Genomic DNA, 12,977 nt, shown 5'->3' on the forward strand with positions numbered 1-12,977 from the left:
ATATACATGTCATTACAGTCACGAATCATATCCCTCTTACAAGAATTTAGTAATAAAGACGAGGAAAATCTATTACATATGAATACAAACAAAAACAACATATCTAAGTACTTAGCAAAAACTCCGCAAGTTTATTCGCCCGTCCTGAAAAGATAAAATTGTAGGGAGTGACAACCTAATCACATAGTCTTACACTCTTACCACGGATTTTCAGAATTGTCATAAGAAGATATTTAGAAAGAAAACTGTTTTCAAGTACAGTGCTCATTGCTTGTCATATGAAACTTTTGAAAATCAACTATTAACTTGCAAAAATCCAAAACTTTTTTTAAGAAATCAGTTAATTATCCAAAATTCAAAGCCTTTCTTTTCTTAGAAGAAGATTTTAAAAGTTTCGTAAACTGTATGAATGACCAACCTATTCAAGCATAGGTTCATTAAGTTTATGCTAAACTAGCTTGATTTTTCATACTTAACTAAACCTTAATCAGAAACCAATCATGCAATTAATCAACACTATCATCAATTCAGCACCAATACTCAATCTCAAAAGTACCACACCAGAACAAACACAGGTAAAACAGACAAGGAAAACACAGGTATAGATAGCAGATACAGCAAGTAGCTTAGATAGCAGTTAATAATAGTTAAGCAGTTAGGCAAACCAAGACAAATTCAAACCCAAATAAAGCATGCAAATGCATATGATGAATGTTTGTCCTACAGCCAACCCGATATGTCCGGTAGCTATCTTGGACATTGTCCTCTTGAAAACAGGTGAGTAGTACAGAACCACAATTCCCATCTGGTGAGTGGTACACCACCACGATCCCCACAAACGTTTTCAATTGGAAAACAACAAATTCGTTGGCGGTAAACCACCATGATCCCCACGCACAACAATCTTTACCCAGAGCAAGTGGACAATGCCACTGCCTCTCAACCGGTCACATATATCTCAATCAAATTCAAATTCATTTTCAAATCCATTTTCAATATCATTCAACAATCAGACTTTAAAATCAATCCTCATTATTCTTCATTCCTTAATGTCGCACCTCCCATTACGTTCATCAATAATTCATATCAAAATATAATTCATTCTTTTTTAAATAAAACAAACTCAAAACATATTTATTTTCTTAATAACTCAAAATCAAATCATGTAATCCTTAAAATCCAAATTTTTCTAAATAACCACTTAAAACGAAACTTTCAATTTTTTTAAAAATTTCGGCAACATCTTTAAAATTCGGACTTTGCCACCCTTCAAGGATCCCATCCAAAACATTTCTCAAACTCTTTTCAAATCATTTCCAAAATTAGACCAATTCCATTATCTCAAGCCATTTCAATTCTAAAAAAATAATTTCCGATAAATCAACAAAACCAATTCAAATGCCGATTCATTTTCAATATCAAATTAACTCCAAAACCAAAAAAACCGCTTTTCATAATAATCAATCAAATCAACTTTCCAAATTCATTTTTATTAGCAACCACACACCACTCAAGCAATAAATAATTCAATCCAGTAAACAACCACATCCATAAGACTCACATAATTACATTAATATATTTTTCATATTAATATCTATTTATAACAATTCTGTAATATAAAATAAATTTAAAAAAAATCCCTACCTCGACCGGTCGAAACCCAACAGCTATACAGCGGGTCAAAAATCCTTTTCCTTGGCCCGCAACTGCAGCAGCTGCAACCACCACAACTTCATTCCACTCCCACGACAACCACAGCAACTCTAATCGTTACATGCAACTTCGAAAACTCAACCCTATCGAAAATATGCCGCAAATTTCTCAACCGCAAATTCCAATGACGGCGGAACCACCTGGCGACCCCTTATCTCTCCATGTGCATTCTGTTTCACTCCCGACGACGGCGTGCAGGCGACGGTGACAGATCTGGCGGTGACGAGAGTCACAGCGATGCGAAACAGAGGCACGAACAGCGGCGATGGTGGCTGGGCTTGACGGCGACACAGGGTAACGGCAACGATCCTTCGCGCAGCGGCTTTGGGCAGAACGCACGTCTTCTTCCTCTCTCACTGGCTTAGTTCACTGTTTTCATTTAATTGCAAATTTCATTTCGCCACATTGGGTTAATCAAAGCATTTTCTCTCATTTTATTGTTTAGGACAGACTTTGCTCTTTGTTTCAAAAGGTTACTTTATTTGTATCTATTATCTAATTACTAGAGAAAATATTATCAGTGCCCTATATCAACAAGAATCTTGATTTTGATTTTGATTTAACAAGAAAAGCCTCCCTATATTGCTGTTTCTAAAACAAGTAAATTCACCCAAGTTATGATTAATGTCATGTCCTATACCACCAAATAAGAAACTACCGTTAACTTGCTTCATCCATCGTATAAAAAATAAGAATAAAGTATCGTTTTTGTCCTTAACGTTTGGGGTAAGTCTCAAAGTTGTTCATAATATTTGAATCGTCCTATTTAAATCCCTAACGTTTCAAAATTGACTCAATGTTGTCCTGCCGTTAAGAATCTGTTAACGGAATTGACGGCGGGACAAAATTGAGACGATTTTGAAACGTTAGGGACTTAAATAGGACGAAAACGTTGGGGACAAAAACGATACAAAGAAATAAATTTTAATTTATCCTTCATTAATATCAATATTTTACCGTACATAGTTATTCAATTATTTTTTAATCACATTTAAGTAAATTACACTTAATCACATTACTTTGATTCTAAATAAATTTATTTTTTTTATAATTTTACTTTTAAAGATTTTTACTCATCATGAAATATTTGTAAAATGACTAGAATCACATTACTTTATTGTATATGTATCATTTTTTTCCCAACAAGTTTATGTACTAGTCATTCTACAAATATTTTATAATGAGAAAAAAATTTTAAGAGTAAAATTATAAAAAAATAAATTTATTTGGAATAAAATTAATGTGATTAAGTGTAATTTACTTAGATGTGATTAAAAAATAATTGAATAACTATGTACCGTAAAAAATTGATATTATTGAAGGATAAAATTAAAATTTATTTCTATGTATCGTTTTTGTTCCCAACGTGTTCCTCCTATTTTAGTTCCTAACGTTTTAAAATCGTCTCAATTTTGTCCCGCCGTCAATTCCTGTTAAGAGATTCCTAACAGCAGGACAACATCGAGTCAATTTTGAAACGTTAGGGACTTAAATAGGACGATTCAAACGTTAGGGACAACTTTGAGATTTACTCAAACGTTAGGGACAAAAATGATACTTTACTCAAAAAATAATTAGCATACAGCATACCTACGGCTTCTTTATCACATTTTGATGTGATTTAGTAAACATAATTTGTTTTTTAATTTGGTAAAATGTTGCATTTTAGTATTTTTATTACAATCACCAATATAGTCATTAAGACCAAGTGAAATTTTTTAATTAGTTGTTGTATATCATTCTTTAGTAGCGATTTATTGTTGCTTTACTCCTATTCAGTTCTGTTTTGAGTTTGCATTATGCATATTCTGAAATATTGCTAGTTACTCTAGTCTGATCTATCTGTCTTGGATTGGTAGTTTCTTTTACATATTAGTTTAAGGCCCAGTTTGGGTAACCAACTTAATTAAGTTCCTTTTGATAAAATAACTTAAACAATAAATGACTCTGTTAAAAGTAACTTATAAATAAATTATTTTGTGTTTGGATTTTTAACTTTAAAAGTGTTTATTTTATAGAAATATGATGAAAAGTAGAAGTATTATGAGAGAAGTCATTTTTTTTAACTTCTCTGTAAGCTCCTAAATAGCTTCTTAGAAAGTTGCAATTTGGTTTTGAAAATTGCACCCGACATTAATACTACTACTTTTCATAAGTCAAAAGTTAAAAAAAATTACTTCTAAAGTTTCCCAAACGGACCATAAGTGTAGCAGGTTGATGTAAGAATGTAAAATACAAATCCTTAGTAATTGACTTATAGCAATCTGATCAAGAACAACTTTTTGGTTTTAAAGATATTGTTATTATGATGATGAAGAAAATAGATAGAAAGCTCATAAAAAACAATTTTGTGGTTTCAAAGAAGCAGACAGGGCAAGTGCACATAGTGGATTCGCCACCAAAATAGTGTTGTCGCTTACAAGCCCAAGATGTTACAGATGTGAAGGATTGAAGAGAGATATTCTTAGATGGGATATTGCAGAGTAAACCGGAGAGCTGATCTATTTGGATGTTGTGAGGTTGGGTCTTGGATATAATGTTGTTTGTTTGGTTTTATGTGTGATGTATTTTTCAAAGCACTTACCCAAATGAAGATGTTAAAAATATCTTTTTATAAAGATATTTGTGTTAAGAGTGTGATTTGTTTGTTTAGTCACACTTTAAATAAAGATAACACTTTTATAACATATCAAAATCAAATTCTGCAATTCATCGTCTAATGTTAAAAAATAAGTATATTTACATGAAGAGAATTATAAAATTTTTATTGTAGTATTCACTATTTTTTTAATCGCCTTAGTTCATATAAAAGGAATATTCTTTTTTCTCTGTTTGTTTCTTAGAGGTTTTTTATCGAGGTTCCTCTTATATGTGTATTCTATTGGTGAGTGGCATGATAATTTAATATTGTTTTGAGATTTCGTTAATAGTTACCTGTTTAAGCTTGTATAGCTTCGTAGTTTTAGAGTAAAGCTTTACTAAACTATCAAATTTAAAAAAGAAAAAAAAAAAAGAAAAGAAAAGTGAAGGTAAAAATGCAATCTTTTTATCAACAAGCTAAATGCACTATAGGCTATAGCATTTACTCTGCCATTTGCTGAGAATTGATTTTTAACAATCTACTTTTGCTTGACTTATAATTAAAATGATTATATGCTTATATTTATGTACTTACATGCAGAAAAATGAAACTTAATGAGCCAATACAGTTCACTTTTAAAGCAAAAAAACTGAATTAGCAAATTGATAAATCTCAATGTGGAATTCACATGTTAAATCTCATAATAAAGTGTGATATTGTGTGAATACATTGCATGACCTATTACATTCTTTCTACCGACCACCAACGCATGAAGAAAAGGCAATTAGCAATATAAGCTTTCTAGAATCATTTAAACAGAGGAGTAAGTATTTAAAGAACCGAATCTAATGATAGATCAATGAAAGATAATGCAACAAAGAAAATATTGTACAGCTATAAAACATAAAGAAGTAAATGTAAAACTTCAACTGCATTCATAATCTAAGAAATATTATTTTACTATTATATATAATTAAAACTGCCGTTAGAGATCTGTTAACGGAATTGACGGCGGGACAAAATTGAGACGATTTTGAAACGTTAGGGACTTAAATAGGACGAAAACGTTGGGGACAAAAACGATACAAAGAAATAAATTTTAATTTATCCTTCATTAATATCAATATTTTACCGTACATAGTTATTCAATTATTTTTTAATCACATTTAAGTAAATTACACTTAATCACATTACTTTGATTCTAAATAAATTTATTTTTTTTATAATTTTACTTTTAAAGATTTTTACTCATCATGAAATATTTGTAAAATGACTAGAATCACATTACTTTATTGTATATGTATCATTTTTTTCCCAACAAGTTTATGTACTAGTCATTCTACAAATATTTTATAATGAGAAAAAAATTTTAAGAGTAAAATTATAAAAAAATAAATTTATTTGGAATAAAATTAATGTGATTAAGTGTAATTTACTTAGATGTGATTAAAAAATAATTGAATAACTATGTACCGTAAAAAATTGATATTATTGAAGGATAAAATTAAAATTTATTTCTATGTATCGTTTTTGTTCCCAACGTGTTCCTCCTATTTTAGTTCCTAACGTTTTAAAATCGTCTCAATTTTGTCCCGCCGTCAATTCCTGTTAAGAGATTCCTAACAGCAGGACAACATCGAGTCAATTTTGAAACGTTAGGGACTTAAATAGGACGATTCAAACGTTAGGGACAACTTTGAGATTTACTCAAACGTTAGGGACAAAAATGATACTTTACTCAAAAAATAATTAGCATACAGCATACCTACGGCTTCTTTATCACATTTTGATGTGATTTAGTAAACATAATTTGTTTTTTAATTTGGTAAAATGTTACATTTTAGTATTTTTATTATAATCACCAATATAGTCATTAAGACCAAGTGAAATTTTTTAATTAGTTGTTGTATATCATTCTTTAGTAGCGATTTATTGTTGCTTTACTCCTATTCAGTTCTGTTTTGAGTTTGCATTATGCATATTCTGAAATATTGCTAGTTACTCTAGTCTGATCTATCTGTCTTGGATTGGTAGTTTCTTTTACATATTAGTTTAAGGCCCAGTTTGGGTAACCAACTTAATTAAGTTCCTTTTGATAAAATAACTTAAACAATAAATGACTCTGTTAAAAGTAACTTATAAATAAATTATTTTGTGTTTGGATTTTTAACTTTAAAAGTGTTTATTTTATAGAAATATGATGAAAAGTAGAAGTATTATGAGAGAAGTCATTTTTTTTAACTTCTCTGTAAGCTCCTAAATAGCTTCTTAGAAAGTTGCAATTTGGTTTTGAAAATTGCACCCGACATTAATACTACTACTTTTCATAAGTCAAAAGTTAAAAAAAATTACTTCTAAAGTTTCCCAAACGGACCATAAGTGTAGCAGGTTGATGTAAGAATGTAAAATACAAATCCTTAGTAATTGACTTATAGCAATCTGATCAAGAACAACTTTTTGGTTTTAAAGATATTGTTATTATGATGATGAAGAAAATAGATAGAAAGCTCATAAAAAACAATTTTGTGGTTTCAAAGAAGCAGACAGGGCAAGTGCACATAGTGGATTCGCCACCAAAATAGTGTTGTCGCTTACAAGCCCAAGATGTTACAGATGTGAAGGATTGAAGAGAGATATTCTTAGATGGGATATTGCAGAGTAAACCGGAGAGCTGATCTATTTGGATGTTGTGAGGTTGGGTCTTGGATATAATGTTGTTTGTTTGGTTTTATGTGTGATGTATTTTTCAAAGCACTTACCCAAATGAAGATGTTAAAAATATCTTTTTATAAAGATATTTGTGTTAAGAGTGTGATTTGTTTGTTTAGTCACACTTTAAATAAAGATAACACTTTTATAACATATCAAAATCAAATTCTGCAATTCATCGTCTAATGTTAAAAAATAAGTATATTTACATGAAGAGAATTATAAAATTTTTATTGTAGTATTCACTATTTTTTTAATCGCCTTAGTTCATATAAAAGGAATATTCTTTTTTCTCTGTTTGTTTCTTAGAGGTTTTTTATCGAGGTTCCTCTTATATGTGTATTCTATTGGTGAGTGGCATGATAATTTAATATTGTTTTGAGATTTCGTTAATAGTTACCTGTTTAAGCTTGTATAGCTTCGTAGTTTTAGAGTAAAGCTTTACTAAACTATCAAATTTAAAAAAGAAAAAAAAAAAAGAAAAGAAAAGTGAAGGTAAAAATGCAATCTTTTTATCAACAAGCTAAATGCACTATAGGCTATAGCATTTACTCTGCCATTTGCTGAGAATTGATTTTTAACAATCTACTTTTGCTTGACTTATAATTAAAATGATTATATGCTTATATTTATGTACTTACATGCAGAAAAATGAAACTTAATGAGCCAATACAGTTCACTTTTAAAGCAAAAAAACTGAATTAGCAAATTGATAAATCTCAATGTGGAATTCACATGTTAAATCTCATAATAAAGTGTGATATTGTGTGAATACATTGCATGACCTATTACATTCTTTCTACCGACCACCAACGCATGAAGAAAAGGCAATTAGCAATATAAGCTTTCTAGAATCATTTAAACAGAGGAGTAAGTATTTAAAGAACCGAATCTAATGATAGATCAATGAAAGATAATGCAACAAAGAAAATATTGTACAGCTATAAAACATAAAGAAGTAAATGTAAAACTTCAACTGCATTCATAATCTAAGAAATATTATTTTACTATTATATATAATTAAAAGACATATTGAATTTAACAAGAGGAAACTCAATTGCATTTTCAAATGTTTGAGTTTTTCCCAAACATAGTTGGAAAGAAATCATACTTTAAAGCAAAAGAAAAATAGAACAGGAGTTTTGAGATGCTTCTTTCCAGCTCAACTTGCAAACCTACACTTCATTTACAACACAATCAAGTGTCCAAGTTGTTAGGGTTTTTGGCAAGGAAGAAGATTCATATGCCTACTCCATCAATTCGGTTAAAAAGACGAGCATTTTCCCGCGTTTTTTTGTTCTCTTTTCAGTTCCTAGAAATAATGCAACTTTGGAATCAGCTATTTGGAATCAATTTACAGCGACCATAAATTTTTTTTTTTTTTTGAATTACTGCTGATTTTGGTCAAAGGTTTCAACCAATGAACAACAAATCTTAATTCAAGATTAATGTGATTTTTTAATAAGCATTTGCTGAATTCAAGTTCACCATCAAAGCTCATTAGTAGTTATAAGATAGTAATTTTAATTCTCATTGGACGAAGATTCACGGATCTTTTCATCATGCATCACAATGCAAGTAAAAGTTAATAAAAAGAAAAGCTTAGCTTGTTTCTTTTGTCTTAAGACTTCAAGTGTTAACAATAGTAAAAACCAGTTTAGTCAAGGAAAAAAAATTTTGATTATATTTTTAGCGGTTCAACTAGGTTAGAATAATTTAAAAAAAATTAAAATAAACACGTCCAAATAAATTTGGTGTCTTTTTAAATTTAAATACACATCCAAAATACAAACTAAATAAAACTGAAATTTAAAATCTAAATTTTAAAATTTCCATTTTGATTTTAAGATTTTTAATTACTAACCGATTATAATTTAAATACACATCCAAAAATAAAATTTTAGATTTATGATTTTGGATGTATTTTAAAAATATTTTGTATATAACTTAATAATTTTAGATGTATTATAATTAAAAAAGACAATTATTTTAGATTTATGATTTTGGATGTGTTACAAATATATTTTGTATATAACTTAATAATGTGTTATAATTTAAAAAAAAAAAACAAATTTTTATGAACATTTCACCTACTTCTTCTTATGATGAGCACAATTATTTACAATTGACTTACGAATGTGTCAATTAATTATTTATTGTGCAATTTTATAAATTTGGATGGGTAAACAAATTATTTTAACATGAATTTTGGATGTGTTAATAAAATAATTAGTGTTCAATCTTATAATTTGAAAGTGTATTTTTGAATTTTAAATTTTACTTGTATAATTTTGAATGCACAAATATCTCCAAGTTGCTCTTTTTCTTCAAATCAAATTAAAGTAGTTGCAGCATTCCACTTAACAATGGAGGTAAACTGGTAATTCAACTCATTCGACTAACATTTTGCATGGATCATAATCAAAAGTAAGAGTAATGCAAGCTCAGATTGGTTCATAACTATAACATGTTAAGTTATTATGCGCTACCATAGATAGATGGAACCTTAAATACTAGGTAATAAATCCAAGATTGCTTAATCTTAACGCATAAAATCACTTAGAAAATGACATATTCACAAACTATTTCTGAATTAAGCCACCACATTTACAAATCAAACCTAAGATAATACATCAAGATTAAATGACATAATCAAATTGGACTCCTAGTAACTAGTGGAGTTCATCACAATGCTAAATCTCAACCCAAAAAAACGGAAGGTTCTTCATTCTTCTTCATGCTCACCTTCCCAACCCAGCATTTCAATCGCAATGGAAATCACGCGTCCCTTCTGAATCTCTTTCCTAGTTTGAAGCTTAGTTATGACAGCTAGCCTCATCGAGTAAAACCATGTTTTCTATACTTTGGGATGTATCCCGAAGACTATGCAATTCCTGTGAAACGATTGATAAAATTATGGGTTGCTAAAGGGTTAATACAACCACCAAATACAGGAATATTAAATGCACCGGAAGTAGAAGATATTGCTGAAGAGTACTTGAATGAGTTGGTCATGGTGGCAAAAAGGAGTGATGGAGGGGTCAAAAGCTGTGAGATTCATGACCTTCTCCTTGATATTTGCATATCAGAGAGTAAAGCTGACAAAAATTTAGAGTTTGAATTAAGCAAATTCTAAAATATTGCGACTTGCTCTAGTCTGATCTATCTGTTTTAATTTTTAAATTGGACATTTCTTTTGCATATTAGTTTAAGGAATTTAGATCCTCAAATTTTGAATTTTCACTTTAGAGGATAAAATGTGATCTCTCACCCTTGGATAGTTTATCTCTCATATTTTCTTTTGATCTCACCTATGAAATAAATGGTAAAAAAATCACACTTTATCCTCTAAAATGAAACATCATATGAATTAAGGAATCTCATTGCTCGATAAAACAGAGATAAACAGAAATTTTACAAGAGATTCATTTGACAAATTCACTAGACTCCACACCTAGCATCTCAAGTTTGCAGGAGAAACGTATTATCCCCAAAAGAATCTACAATTAAAACTTCTAGGATTGGATTCATAAGGTTTTGACATGATAAAAGAAAAGTACATTATGCAATCTTCAAAATAAAGCATCTAAAGTTTTACATAACCAACTAAGAAATAAAACATCTAAAGTTTTGCATAACCAACTAAACTTCATTTGCACTTTTCAAATGTTCTTCTTCCCCATGTGTCAAGCTATTCACTTGTATGTTGGCTCCTAATTCTCTTTCTTTCTTTGATGCTAACCTTTAGCAACATCAGGTTGTTCAAAAATATTTATGGTGAACTTGATGGCCTGCAACAAAAAAAGCTCAGGTAAAAGACAAAGTTTTAGACATGAAAATAATCTAAACTTCAAAACTGCACCACAAGCCCGGACTACAGGAAGGAAGACAGCGATCAATGATTTCTAAGCATTGATAAATTCAAATTTCAGCATCCAGAAACAAAAGTCACATTTGATTGGAACTTGATGCAAAATGCAATGAAAACTAACGGGAATAGCTTGGTACAAAGCATAGGAGAATGGTTACATACCGATTTCCTTCTTCATCTTCTTCTTGTTATCATTATCCTTAATGTCACTAGGGAGTGGCAAGAGACTCTCTGTATACACAGTAGCGGTTTCGCAGAAGGGAAAGGGACGTTGATAACACAGATTTAGATTTTTAAAATGCTTGAGCAGGTCTCCTCTGACATTATATATGAAGTACTCTTTTTCACCACACGAAGTATAACCTCTTCCAATAATATCCCTATTACTAGATAAGCACAGAGGCCGGAAGTCCTAGCAAGGAATCTGATAGAGAGTCCAAGATGAGTGCACTTTATATTCTTTCATCACCCATACGTCAGTATTTAGGCAATCATCACTGGGAGTAGACAAGGCTAGGCAGCCTCCAAGTAGGGCAAGACTTGGATAGGAACATAACAGTTGTTTCGGCGCAGATATAGTTGAAAAAGTCATTTCCTTGAGATCAAATATAACAATAGCATCGCTGGAATCATTAAAATGGTAAGGCACCCAATGAAAAGCGCCATTAAAGAACAACCCACAAAAATGATAGTAATCAAAACCCACAAGTTTGGGGACTGCAGCATCAAGATTAATCCATGAATTGGTTCTCAAGGAAAAGCAATCCAAACGAGATTGTCCTTCACAATCTCTCCAAGCTACAAGAAGTAAGTAATCATCCTGTGATGAATCATAACCAAATCCATGCAGATGCACGCCATAGGGAATCCTATAGCCATGGCGCTTACTATGATGAACAATATGAGAGTAGGATATTCTTTTGCTGGATCCAGTGAGTGGGTTCCATACCACAAGAAAATATGGGTCTCGATGGAAGAGAATAAAGCCTCTGCAGGATCCCACGACCAAAAACTTAGAAGGTGGTTTCTTCTTGAAAGGCGGACACACCTCTTTTTGTAATGCATCATTGCCGTCTAAGTAAATCAAGTCAGCTATAGTCTCGTTTTTCATGATGAAGTATGCGTTGGTGGCGGCTGGAGAGTGGTGAAAATGCAATTCTGCAAAGTCAGGATCAGAAATGAGAGAGCACCAGAGCTTGGAAACGCACCTAAGGCGAGCGAGATGTCTGATCGGCACCCGCAGTAGGATTCTGTGAATCAGCTCAAGAGGGAGGATCTCGAGAATGCTCTTGCTCCTTTGATTATTCTTCTTATCCATGCTCGCTTCCTCTTTTACTTTGTTCCCTGTTTGCTTCAGCTTCTTCTTCTTATCCATGCTTGGATTGCTGAGCTTTTCGCAATTCATATACCAATTCACTCAACTCCGGTTTCCGGGACTTGAAATTGCCTTGAAAACCTAAAACTAAAAGGGGAAGGGTTAATTTTGGATTGGCTTCTGAATTAAAAAATGTTACGTATTCTTTAAAAATTAGATTTTAGCTAATCCACATTACATTTATTTTTTAAAATCCCCAATTATACATAATTGTGCAAGCAGAATTACTTTAGACAAAGAAGGATTGTGACGACCCAGGACGAAAGAGGCGTGCGGGGGAGCTGCGGGTCGCCAATGGGTCGCCAATGGAGCTGCGCGTCGCGGATGGAGAAGATCTTCGCAGGGGGAGGGGGAGCTCGTTGCGGAGGGACGTGCACAGTGCGGGAGAAGACGATAGCGGCGAAGAGGGAAGGCGCTGCAGTTCTGGATTTTTAGTTTTTACGAAGGAAAGATTTTTTTTAATTACCACAAAAGAGGTAATTAATTGAAATATGTGTATAAAAGAATATTTAGGGTTTTATTTATGATGTATTAGTATTAAGAAGATTTAAAATTTAAAATTTTAATTTGTTTATTCTGTTTTTTTAGATTTGTTTTTACTTTTTAAATTAAAAAAAGACAATAAATATATTTAAATGTGTTTGTTTTAGTTTTCTAAATTAATATTAAAAAGAGTTAAATAAATAATAATATATAATTGAACTGTTTTGAATTTTATAAAAATAAAA

The 12,977-nt window shown here is 31.1% G+C and overlaps 2 protein-coding genes across 3 annotated transcripts in view; both read right to left on the minus strand.

Moving 5' to 3' along the window:
* Positions 1-12,328, minus strand: part of LOC110262390 (F-box protein CPR30-like) — a 22,984-nt gene extending 10,656 nt beyond the window's left edge. The window contains exon 1 of the mRNA XM_021122665.1: positions 12,280-12,328. The gene's annotated coding sequence lies outside the window, so the exon portion shown is untranslated. The remainder of the gene's footprint in view (positions 1-12,279) is intronic.
* LOC107635570 (F-box/kelch-repeat protein At3g06240-like) overlaps positions 10,406-12,977 on the minus strand; it is a 36,323-nt gene continuing 33,751 nt past the window's right edge. Inside the window, exons 1-3 of one of the 2 annotated variants that reach the window (XR_002362055.1) lie at positions 12,478-12,723; positions 11,037-12,336; positions 10,406-10,794 (exon numbers count right to left, since the gene is read on the minus strand). Coding sequence is in view for 1 of the 2 variants with exons in the window: in XM_021122185.1 (XP_020977844.1) it covers positions 10,766-10,794 (29 nt within the window). In the remaining variant the exon portion in view is untranslated. Of the gene's footprint in view, positions 10,795-11,036; positions 12,337-12,477; positions 12,724-12,977 lie in introns of those variants that run through there. The other variant, XM_021122185.1, reaches the window with a different exon arrangement.

Source organism: Arachis ipaensis, chromosome B04 (assembly GCF_000816755.2).
Source record: "Arachis ipaensis cultivar K30076 chromosome B04, Araip1.1, whole genome shotgun sequence".
Classification (NCBI taxonomy): domain Eukaryota; kingdom Viridiplantae; phylum Streptophyta; class Magnoliopsida; order Fabales; family Fabaceae; genus Arachis; species Arachis ipaensis.